Below are 12,756 nucleotides of genomic sequence, written 5' to 3'. Positions count from 1 at the left end.
TTTGCTTGTGCTTTTGGTCTTTCACTGGCGTTGAGAGTATGCACATTTCTTTGTGTATTTCATTAGAGATTTGTGACGTACCACATTGTAATCTGTAAATTGTTCCAAAGTACCGGAAAAGAAGGAAGGGGCTGATACAACTCTGCAGTCTTCATTCACAATCTTTATATTTCCAGCATTAAACCAATATCCAATTGTGTCGTCATATGAAACATTTCCTAGCATTCTTAAAGAAAGAAGCAGGGAAAATGTATCAGTTTATCAGATGGAATCTTTGCCAGAAAGCACATCTTACAAAAAAGTATAGTAATATGGTTGGGTGCAAACTGAGAACCGTGACCACTGAAATATTTATTCTTAAAAGCTTCCTTCAGTTTTGATTAAAGTTTGTGCAGTTTGGTAGGGTCAGGGATCCTTAGACTGTTTCTATCATTCATATAAGGCATGCTTAAAAAGAGCATTGCCCACATTTGCTCTACAATTCCCTACTTTTTCCTATTCAGAACGATTGATTCTACAAAACGTACTAATTGATTACTTGAGGAATTAGGTAATTCATTCTGCTGTTCAATCAATTAAGCAATAGAAGCCCATAGGTAAGGACCCGAGCGAAGCGAGGGCCTTACCGAAGGCCCCGGGGCATTACCAGAGTCGGTAATGTCCCCGACGCGAGGGTTCTATTGCTATTAGTACCCCGGCCCGCAAAAATTGCGTGGCCAGGGCACTAAAAGCTTTTTTTTTGTCCCAAAGCGCTGCAGCGTTTCGGCGCTGCAGCGTTTCGGGAGAAAAAACAAAAAAAGAAAATGGCCGCCGCCATGGAAAGGGAAAACGGAGTCTGTTTTCCCTTTCCATGGCGACCATCGGGAGGAGACGCGCTGGGAACACAAGTGTTCCCAGCGCTTCCGCTCCCGAAAAAAGGATCAAAAAGAAGGTAAGTGGGGTTGGGAGGGCGGGAGTAGGATGGGAAAACAAAAAAAAAACCTACCTGCGTCCCCGGTGGGGACGAGGGAAGCCTCCAGCTGTGTGGAGGCGCGTAGCAGGGATGGCCCCGCTCCGAGTCTCCACACGGCTGGAGGCTTCCATCATCCCCCGCCGGGGACGTAGGACCAAGAAGGTAAATTTGGGGGGCGGGTGGGAGCTTTGAGAGGGAAGGAATTAAAACTTTTTTTTTTTAAAAAGACTTACCCGAGTCCCCGGCGGGGGGCGAAGGCAGCCTCTCAGCCGCGGGGAGGCTCGGAGCGGGGATGGCCCCGCTTCGAGCCTCCTCATTGGCTGAGGGGCTGCCATGCCCCCCGCCGGGGACAAAGGCTGTGGAATCCCGACGGAGGGATTCCCAGCCAGGTAGGGACCTGGCGAGAGCCAATCAGAATGCTTGTTGCATTCTGCTTCGCTCTGACCGGGTTACTAGTAAAAGATAGAACATCTCAAGAGATTCTTCTCAGGATGCAACATGATTGTAGCAGCGCTAAATGCATCACTGATTGTGTCTGGAATGTGCAACATGAAAATGATGCAGTCTTCCAGACCTGGACGTTAATATGGCTCGGCCAACTAATAATGGATATTAAGCAAAGTGAACCACACAACACCACATTAAATTGTAATTCCACTCAACCACATTATACATGCAGATCTTTAACTGAATTATGTTACAAACCCCAAACATCAAACCGAATCATGGAACACACCACACAAAGGAAGGCCAGCCATGCTTTGGTCCATAGACATTAATGCTAGCCAAGCTATAATCTGTTTTTTAACAGGGATTTATGCAGCGCACATTCACTCGAATTATGCCCTGGAACTAGCTCAGGGGAAGATAAAGTAGGGAACACCCTAAAGCCCAGCTTGCAGTGAAATAGCCGGGTCTTACGTACCAGGTAATCACTCTGAAGTCAATTCCAAAAAGGGACTAAGAAAATACTTGGCTTCTGGAGGGCTGTTTCTAAGCTCCTGCCCTGGGATACCCAAAGAGTAACTAAGAGGATGTCTCAAAATCATTTTAGTCACAACATGGAAACCGTCACCATGCAAAGGTTGATGTGTGATGCAAAGAACTGTAAAGCTCACTCTGCAGTGCACTGGGAGCCAATTGGAAGATCGTGATGCAGGTGCAGTGCAGCCGTGTCTATCCAGTCTGAGCAGAAGTTGTGCAGTCAGGTTGTGTACTCTCTGAAGCCAGCATAGATCAGATTTCAGGAGACCAACATGTGCTACAATACAGCAGATGTGACTGGCTCATATAAAGCCTTAAACAAGAATCCACCTAGGAGGCTTGCTAAAGCACTGAGCTGATGTCTTAGAATAAGGTCAGATAGCAGTATAACCTTAGGTCTTTAACTACTACTAGAGGCAATGCACAGACCTTCAGCAGCTGAGGTGGTTCAGATGTATTCCAGCTCACTGCCCTGTGACCAAAGAGGCCTGTGATTTCCTGGCATTCAGTTTCAGCCTTTTCCTTGCCTCGTCATCATGTTGGATACCTTTTTCGAACATGTGCTGAGTGAAAATGTTGTAACTGCCTGATACCCTCCATTCCAGGGAGTAGCTCAGTGCCACTAGAGTGCATTTAAATATAAATCAAACTTATAGTTTAGACTTGCCAATGATAGCTTTACTCAAAAGCAGGTTAGCAGTTAGGGGCAAGTCATGGTATTTACCTTTCAGTAGGTATTCCAGCCAGGCATGATGATGATTATGAGCTCCATTCTTCACATGTGAGGACATAGTGGTCGTTGATGTTGAATGCTACTGAGAAATCTAATATAATCATTACAGACACTGCTGCTATCCGCCGTCGTTATGTTATCCACTCTAGAAACACTGCCTTATTGCGTATTCCTTCCTGACTCAAATGATGTGCATGACGGATAACACGTAATCATGCTACACACCACAGTGGACTAGCTGAGCCATGCACAATAAAACTGAATTATGATACACACACCATAAGCAATAAAGTCAGCTAAACACCACTAACTCATTCATTCAACCTAGAATACATCGAGGCATGCTACAAAGGAATATTAGCACCCCTTGCATTTCAGGTGCTTGGAAGTTCCAAAGATATTTGAAATATTTTGGTGAGTTTTCTGAAAAAGATTACGAGTTCAAGCTGTGCAGGGCCCTGCAGAGGAGGCGTGGCAACCCCACCACATGACCCTGTATTTTTCTGTTTGCAGCACAAGCTTCCTCCTGCGATGTAATAGATGTAACAAGGGTGGACCTTCTTGTACTAGAAATAGTGAAAGCATTTTTTCTATTATTATTAGGACAAGCAGGCCCATCTATGCTGGAAGTAGAAATAAAGCATTTCTGCTTTTAGCGTGAGCGGGCTAGCGCTTGCCAGTAAAATATAAAAATGTTTTTTTAATTTGTTGCATTGGTAGGTCAGATAATACTAGAATAGCTTTTTCTTTTTACTGAGAGCACCTGTGGGGCCGCTGCTGCTAGAAATAGAAAACATACTTCTGCTATTTCTAGCATAGGTAGGTGCCAACTACAGACATTGCAAAGAAAGTGGCAGCGAGCAACCGAGTATACAGCAACTGGATTTCTTTCAGGGGAAGCAAAGTAAGGGAGGGCAATCAGATTGCCCTGTGAGAATTTAGGGGAGGAGGGGCTCAACCGGGTTCATCTGCCACCAGAGTGACTCGGAAATATGTGCAGGTCACCGAGTTTTTAAAAGAGTGACACGTAAATATTTGCAGGCCAGTTGGCGAGGCAGTTTGAGCCATCCCAATATGTTTACATAGTGAAAATATTTGCTTTTCATCTTTTACGGTTATAGACAGAACTTGTCACATATCACATCTTGTAGTGACCACGAATGATTAAAATTCCATATTATTCATTGTATCTGATACCTTCTTTGACTTTCCTTGTGCTATGTACCTCTCAAGTCACTATTTCTTCAGGTGTCTCGACGAAGGGCTCAGTCCAGACTCTGCTTCAAATTTCAGCCATGAGTAGCCTAGGCAATGGCCAAGAGCTAGTATTTTGGTCATAGTATCTTCTGTATTTCCGCCTTGAAGAGAGGCTGTCTTTCAGTGTGCATTGGTAACCTCCTTGGTAACAGCACCTGCAATGAGTCTATCATCTCCTATGCTGTTTAACCTTCCATTATATGATGGTGTTGGCCACACTATTCAAACTCTTTTAGCTTTTCCCATAATTTGTAAGCCCCACAAGTTATAGTTTTCTTAACTATGGGTCTAATTCACAGAACGTTTTCCAATGAGGTTTTGCCTTTATAAAGCGCTTCTGTGAATTAGGTCCTATATATCTAACTAACTTTCTGCCAGGAATTGGAGCAGAGCCTCTTCTTGTCTCTTGGTGGAATTACTTTATTTTTAAGGATCCCTGCTAGGGTTCTTGGATCTCTTGTGGGCGTCTGGTGTGTTGAACCATGTGGTTTTTCTGGAGCTCTGCAAATGCTTATAGCTACCTACCTTCCATTGCTGAAATGGAAAGGGTTTATCTTCAGAGATTCCTGCCAGTTGAAGATCCGGGTAAATTATGAATTCCTCTCTTATATATGTGTAAAGAATGGAGCATCTAACTCACTGCAAATCGTCATCTGGCGGTCCAGTGAGCCCTGGCTCACCTGCTCATCTAGCTGTGCAAGGTCTGGTTGACCATGTACACCCAACGTCAGGCTTTGACGCATGTGCCTTAATCAGGTAACTGTTCTAGCTTCACACGCCCAGGTTACATTGACTTTCAAGATGGCTGAGATCCTTGCCCTTAGTTGTACAAAACATTTTGTGTTAAATTTAATTTGCCAACCTTCCCTCTCTCAAAAAACTGGGCCTTGCTCCTACTAAATGGCAAAGAGTGGAGTTGTTATATCAGATTAGTATATTTTCAGAATCTTTCAAGAGCCTGCTATGTTTATGACTGCATATTTCTGTGGAGGGTTTTTTCTACTAATGCACCCATGTGTTATAGAATGCAGGTCAAACTTCCCCTCCCCTCTTCCCCTTTCCTGATATTTACAGAAACTATTTGTTGGGTACTTTAAGGTACTGGATTTAGGCCACATATGTTCTCGATAATCATCGTCATAGTATTAATCATCATCATTATCATCATCATCATCATCATCCTCATCATCATTATCATTATCATTGTCATCAGCCTTACATCCAGGATAAGATTTCTACTAATGCACCCATGTGTTATAGAATGCAGGTCAAACTTTCCCTCCCCTCTTCCCCTTTCCTGATATTTACAGAAACTGTTTGTTGAGTACTTTAAGGTACTGGATTTAGGCCACATATGTTCTCGATAATCATCGTCATAGTATTCATCATCATTATCATCATCATCATTATCATTGTCATCAGCCTTACATCCAGGATAAGATTTGTCTACTAAACCAAAACATCCACTCAACCGGGAGGCATTGGTTTACATAAGAGGGATGGAGTAAACAACTACTACTGAGAAATGCTATGTGTCTCAGGAGTCAGTTCTATTACCATGCTTTGGCGTTTGAGAATGTGTCCCCTCCAAAAAGCCTGGCCAATACAATAAGCCCGGTTAGGGGAACATATGCTTAGCATCTCATTCTGTAGTCACCTGACTTTTTTGCACCAATCAAGTCTGCGCTTGCTAAGACCCAATACCATTGAAGGGATTGGCTGATATCCGCACCCTCCAGGATGAGCTTTTGTCACAGATGTGGTTACCCTCTCCATGCATTGGCGTCTCGGTGACTCAGGTGAGTTTTGAGTCTGAGACAGTGAGGTGCCTGTGCGGTGCCTGGTGGTGCTAACCGTGAGTTATTTTGCTCCTATCCCCCCAACTTTTTGCACAGCCAAATCACAATTCAGGTGTGCTACGTGTCTGCCTGAAAACAAACAGGACCATGCATACCAAAGTAATTACGATGCTTCCCACCCAAACTCAAATGCTAAATAGCTAAAGCGAACTGCATCTTTTGGGTTTGATGACCCAAGGAAAGAATGCAGTCCACACAGTCCAATGTTTTTGTCTATATGGAGTTATTTCTCACATCTATGCAGGCATGTGTACGGTATTAGATGAAGAACATATATTTTTTCCCAACGGTATGACATCTAAGAACTAACATCTTGTTTGACCTGTTTCAGGTACCGGCTAATTCATTTTCTAAGTCGCCAGTGCTGCTTACAGTTTGAATACAATGAACAGTCCTGTTTCTGAGATGTTTGCGCACGTGCTAACCATGGAATGAGTCTATATGGACAATCTCACCACGGATGCGGTTTATGAACCATGTGGGCATCATAAAAGCGGGGAGACTCTAAATACTAACACAACTCGTGATTGGGGGAAGAGGACTGTGATGCGAACTTATAAAGCCTGTTGCATTGTTAGTACTAGAAACAACCAATCAAAAACAAACAAAAAAATACACGCAATACCAGAAGCCTCGTTTGTGAAGGAGGCCAATAAAACTACTAACCAGCGGAGGTAACAGCATTAGAACAGAAATATTTAACCCAGTAGAATAGAAATTACTTATGTATATAATAAACTAATTGTGCCTTGTAAATGATTTGTATGGGATCATATCCACTAAAAATTCGTTAACATCCTTTTACGATCAGCTTTTGCATTAAAACCTGCTGCTTGCTCTATGCCGAAAAATAACCTCCCTCATGAAAAACTACTGGTGATTTGCGTGTTTTGAAACCCACCTGCTGCATTGCAAATGCCTTACTGTGCAAGTAACCTTGACAAGTCTCTTTGAGGACTGATAGCATATGCATCTTAGCAAACAACCCCAAAAGTGCTTCTATGTGGCAGGCCTGCACCTTTACATTTTGTGAGGAACTGTTACCGAAAATTGCTTTGAAAGTTTCACTGCCACTCACAATATTAACCCCATTTTTCCATTGTTTTCACTCCGTTCATTTTGACAAGGCAGGCATTTTGCCGTGCTATTCATAATTGTCAAATTGTAATGTACATAGCATTGTATTGACTAATATGATCCCGCACCTTAACAAGCAGATTTATGACCATTGTCCTAATTGGTGTACTGATGTATTATAATTTAATGCCATCATCAAGTATTTTCTATTTTTCTGCAAAGCATATTAATTAACACATGTTTATATGTGTGTGCAAAACGAAAATATATAGTGGCTAAGTGCAAAGAAATCGGTTCTCTTTGTGGAATCAAAGAGGTCTTAAGGCAGCCATTTTTTAACTTTAATGTTCAATCGGACAACTATTTTCAACCAGGGTCCTATCAACCCGAGGGCGGACCCTATCAGCCAGAAAGTGGACCCTATCAGCCTGAAAGTGACCCGTACGCAGTGGCCGGCCAGCCAGAAATGCCCGAAGAGGAATTTGAGGACTATGGAGCCGACGCCCCCTCACAAGACTATGCTGAGCACAGGCGACGGAAAAGGTCTTTATCGAGAACAGCCCAGGTCAAAGCATAAACATTGCTTGTATTGTTTTTTCATGCGTGCACAGCTCTAATTGCATATGCGCACACATATATGTGTTTATATGTGTGGACATACAGGATAGGTAGATATGATTTGCTAGTGTTTTGTTCCAAAACAGCATCATGAAATCATACCTGCCGCATTGTATGTAAACCGCACCTCGAATATGTCAAAATGGCCCCAACTGTAATTATAGTTCGCATCCATAGGTATTACCTTCTGAATGCTTGTAAAATACTTTCTCTTGCCATGGACTTTTCAGATCTTAACATGTGCATTCAGTTATTTGATCTTGTATTTCATTTGTTTATGAACTCAGAAACATAAGCTGCTGAATATAGGGTTACTGGCTTTCACAATGGTGCTTGTTCTAGGACTTTCTACTTTTTATACCCGCCGTTTTGTGGTTCCGTCACTATGAAAATCATTTACTGCTTTGAAAGCAAATTGTTGTCTCCATTGCATTGCTATAACTTACCTCATTCGACTACCCTCAGCAGTAGGGGAGTGAGAATGTACAGCTCTGCACATCTCCTTTGTAAAACCTAGGCTGTAGGGAATGAAATGGATGGGTGTCTGTCGCTGAGATACCGTCTCATGGGAACACGTGGATCTGCCCTCTTTAGACACCGTAACATTTCACGCTGAATTGCAGTGACCCCGCAGAGATGGAATTGCATGTTTGTGTTGTATATTTAGTATGGACATTTTGCAGAATATATTGTTTCTTAGTTCTCAAAAGCAGTTGGAGATCATGTGCAAGACTATGACTATAGAATTTCTGCTTTTATATTTTTAACTGCAAATTGTGAATTTCACTGCCTTATATTTTATTTATTTCTGAAACAAGAGAGGCGTTTTTCAATAAAACTACTGAAAATTCTTTGGTGTGTTTCTTTGCCCATGTTGTCTGCTTATGTGCTTTTGTTTTGATAAGTAGGGGAGACAACTGATATGTTATGTTACTGTACTGGGATTTATGTCGCACACTGCTACTATTTCTAGCCTTCTGGTGCTCTGGTGAACCTGGTACAGAGAGGCGATCCTGCTGCAGTTCTACTTGAAAATTAACATGGGGGGTGCTGGGAGTCCCTCTGCCAGACATTAGTCCTGGTTGCCGAAATGCTAGGCAATTCTCCTCTGAACAAGAGTACCAACAGCAATCCCAGACACATGTTTCGGTCTGGTTGGACCTCACCAGTAGGGTGGAGCTGGGCCTCTCTAAGAATCCAGACGTGGACCCCTTGCTCACTATTCTTAGAGAGGAACAGCTACACCCTACTGAAGAGGTCCAACCAGACTGAAACACGTGTCTGGGGTTGCTGTTGGTACTCCTGTTCAGAGGAGAATTGCCTAGCATTTTGGTGCTGGACTGCCCCAGGGCAGGACAAAGACTGGTATGTTTGGGATATTTCTGTGAAAGATAGTGAGCTAAAGACGCTGGGTAAGTCTCTTGTAACCAGGACTAATGTCTGGCAGAGGGACTCCCAGGACCCCCCTTGTTATTTGCTGTTCTTCTTGAAGACATGCAGATAAGGCACATGCCCAATGTCAGTGTGCCTCTTAGTTGTGCCCCTGCTGAAACGGATAGCAACATTGCCAATGTCTGAGGATTGTAGATCAAATGAAGGCTAAACATAGACCAAGTGGAAGAACAGTTGTTTTATGGTGGGCTTACAAATTCTTCAAATCCCGTCTTTGCTATCAGAGTTACATTGGCACCTAGTCATATGACATAATCCCAGACAGAGTGCTCATTTCAGAAAATAGTTTTCTGAGAACAACTAAGAAATCCTCACCAAGTTGTGTGTGCTCCTTTCCCGGCTCGCAGTAGCCTTTTTAGATGAATCATTACTTTCTACAAGAAGCTTGCTTCAGCCTGTCGCCTAACCACTATTCCTGCAACCTTTGCCTCTCCCGAGATATCGGAATACAACACATATGCTCCCTAGACAGCATAGTCAACGATGAATGATCATGGGAGTTGAAGTCAAAACATCTGGAGAACCAAAATTTGGAGAACTCTTCACTAAACTGTGCACGGGTGTTTGTGATAATATTTTCCCCTTCTAGTGGGAACACAATTGCCCTGACACCAGTACATTCTAACCAAATTGTCAATATTCAAATTCAAATATGAAGTCATATATATCCGTTTCATCAAATGGCTCTAGGCAACAATTATTTAGAGAAACAATGTTAGCCTAGTTTGGGGAGTCATTCTACATCACCGTAGCTTGGTCCATTAATTCCCCTCTTGGCCAATGATGTATTTTCTGCCAGAATCTAGAAGAAGACTCGTGCAGTTCAACTGCAATCAGAAGTGACAGATATATGTCCCACTCTAGTCGCTATACTTGCAGCAGAACGGCTTGTGTATGTGGGAAGAGACCAGATGAATGATCTACATCCCTGCATCCCTCAGCACCTTGGGTCATCCTTGTTTCTTCTGAAAGGGTGTTGGACAGCTTCCTCGCCCCCAATATTGTCCACATTTGCTACTCCGCAGCACACTGCGACATACGCTATGATTATCACAAAATTATGAAACCGCTGTGAGATATTCGAATTGTTATGATTTTCATATCTTTGCTGATTAAACCCACAATGACCTCAAAATCCCAAGCTAACATAAAGGAGCTTATTTTGAGCTCGCATAACGGAAATGACGTGCGTAGGAAGCCTTGCATATGACTTTTACACTTGTTATTTCCGTTATGGCAAACTTTCATTCATTTGAATGGCGGAGAGGTGGGGCAGACATGGCAGGCAGCGTTTACAACATTTGCACAGCTGAGTGCAAGAGGGTGGCTTACAAGCATGTACACCACCTTTTGGCCCTCCCCATTTGCACTCCGCTGTGCAAAGTAGGAATATTTGGCAGCGTGATGCTGGCCATGATAAAGTGGAAATGTAACAGGTCCTCGCCACTAAATTATAGGAGATTAAAATATGCGCTCCACAGTGTTCAATATAGAGGCGATATGAAGACATTCAAGTAAGGATGTCACACTTCCTGACCTTCAATTTAAAAAAGAAAAAAAGACTAGGTATCCTTTTGCAATAAGGTGCATTAATACACGTCTAATCAATATACTTATATGAAGACATGAACCTTGAGTGTTACGAACATGTACTAATGAGTAACTAACTTAACAAAAGCTTAACTACGCTTTACTAATTTAAAAATATAAATGTATAGATACAAATAAAACTTCAGCAACAGAGAGTCAAACATTTTCCTCTTCTTATTGTGCCTACATAAGCATCACTGTTGTCTCTGGGGTCATTCTATGCAGAATGAGGGACTCACCAGTGTTAAAAACGAATCCCACTTGGTTGTGTCTACTGCAAACTGTTGAGACCCCCGATGTTATGCTATGGTATGTTATGTGATAGCACTTCTAGAGCGTGTTAACACTACTGGTGGGGTCTGGGCACTGGGAGCTGGGACAGATAAGTGACCAGACAGATTAGCAAAGCTTAAAAAGGCAAGCAAACAGAACAGTCTTAAAATTACTTTTGAACACAGACAATCAGAGATTTCTCTCAAATGACTTGAAATGAAATCCAAAGTCATAGGTTGGGGTGGCGGTGGGGGTGGCGATGGGGGATGATAGCTAAATGATCTGCCTCCCGTTTGTATTTTATGACATCTAGGTTTAGTCATTAGAAGGTTAAATGCTGATGTCAGAGATCCTGATGATGCGATTCCCTTTCCTGAAATCATGCTTACTTACACCAGTGATACCAATGGCAGGCTAATCAGAACTATCCATAAAACACATGGAAAGGCGGTTCTTTGGGATCCCAATAGTTTAACCTCGGTAACAATTGTTACTACAACTGGTGCTGCACACATTCCCTTGTGCCCCATAGCTACTGTGCAAGCAGATGCATCGAGAGTGGTGATAGGCACATGCACACCCTCTTAACTCCTATTATAAAACACAAACCAACTTGCCAGGCCGCCTATCTGAATCACCACATTCAATAAACGTGTGGATGTTTGCACCCCAAAACTCTTCCTGAAAACATCCGATGACTAACAAAACAATGCAGAAGGCAATGCAGAGAGGTAAAAGAAAATGCCCTCCAGGGTGTACTGCAGTTTTCATCCGCATGGGGCATGGCATAACGGGCATATGATGACATTAGCTACTACTTGGCAGATTGGGACCTCCCCAATCAGATCAACTCTGCGATTTATTTGATCAATACATATAACCCTTTAGATTAGAATTATTTCCCAGATAGCTCACCAATGAATGTACATCAAAGATATTTGGATTTAACAGGAATGTCTCTACGATTAACTGGACCCACCTAGAAAATTATAACTAACCTACCAGCATAGCAGAGAATGAACATTGGATCTGATGGAGGTCTCTTATCTCTTGGAAATAGGTCCGATTGTTATGTGGGGCGAGGGTCCCACTTTAGAAGGTCCTGGCTATAGAAGTCGGCTTTAATTCAGCAATGAACATAACCATAATTTTCCTGCATATTATAAGTGCCTTTGCTCAGTAGGCCTTGGTATGCATATCCTTTAGCGTGTAAAGTGCTTTGACAACTTCAAAGGTTAAAATTCAGAAAAAGCAAGACAAAAAAATAACATGAAAAGGGAAGCGCATAAAACAATAGCTTTGGAAGAACTTTTCGTTCCCTACCAGCAGCATGTATGTGTATGTAGTTAACAGTTAAATGCTTTAATTTCCCCTTGAGTTCAATATTTCCACTGTTGAATGTTCAATCTCGAAATGGGGTGGGAACAATCCTTTCCTTCATTACAGTGGAGCCAATCTACCACCAAATGACAGTCATGTGAAATATATCCTTAAAAGGTGCAGCACACAACATGTAATAAACTAATCTGGCCATTGGGTGGACAACAATCCCAGAAGACGCATGCTGCCCTAAACCGTGCAAACCGTAGATCTGAAATGTCAGCATTGCAAAATTCACTAGTACACTGATCCAGGGTGCCTGAGAGGATTATATCACTCTCTGATCAAACACTTAAGTCACATCTTAATTTCCTTCAGGTTGTCTGACTCCCAGTATATTTTATTCAAGATAGGACCATTGCTTCCAGTATTAGTGTTGTGGGTACCGCAACTGGTCTAACTGGAGTCATTCATGACAGGCATGCAGACTGGCTTTAGTTTGTCCTTCTGGTAGCAAGGTGTCAGCACTAAAGAGAGTGCACCACTCAGACATCTTTTAGGGTTCCAAGAATTATGTCAAGGGAAGGCTCACATGGATCCTCTTTCTCTCTAGATTCCATCAAGTGAAGCACTATTTTAGC

At 42.5% G+C, this 12,756-nt stretch overlaps 1 protein-coding gene across 5 annotated transcripts in view; it reads left to right on the top strand.

Moving 5' to 3' along the window:
* Positions 1 to 8,331, top strand: part of COL12A1 (collagen type XII alpha 1 chain) — a 296,727-nt gene extending 288,396 nt beyond the window's left edge. For 4 of the 5 annotated variants that reach the window (XM_069606259.1, XM_069606260.1, XM_069606262.1 and 1 more), the window contains one exon: positions 7,237 to 8,331. In XM_069606259.1, coding sequence (XP_069462360.1) covers positions 7,237 to 7,439 — 203 coding nt within the window. In that variant the 3' untranslated portion in view covers positions 7,440 to 8,331. Of the gene's footprint in view, positions 1 to 6,116 lie in introns of all 5 variants that reach the window. The other variant, XM_069606261.1, reaches the window with a different exon arrangement.
* The last annotated feature ends 4,425 nt before the right edge of the window (positions 8,332 to 12,756 follow it).

The sequence above is a fragment of the Ambystoma mexicanum genome, chromosome 4p, assembly GCF_040938575.1.
Source record: "Ambystoma mexicanum isolate Mex_15411 chromosome 4p, UKY_AmexF1_1, whole genome shotgun sequence".
NCBI classification, from domain to species: domain Eukaryota; kingdom Metazoa; phylum Chordata; class Amphibia; order Caudata; family Ambystomatidae; genus Ambystoma; species Ambystoma mexicanum.
This window is presented reverse-complemented; position numbering and strand designations above follow the sequence as displayed.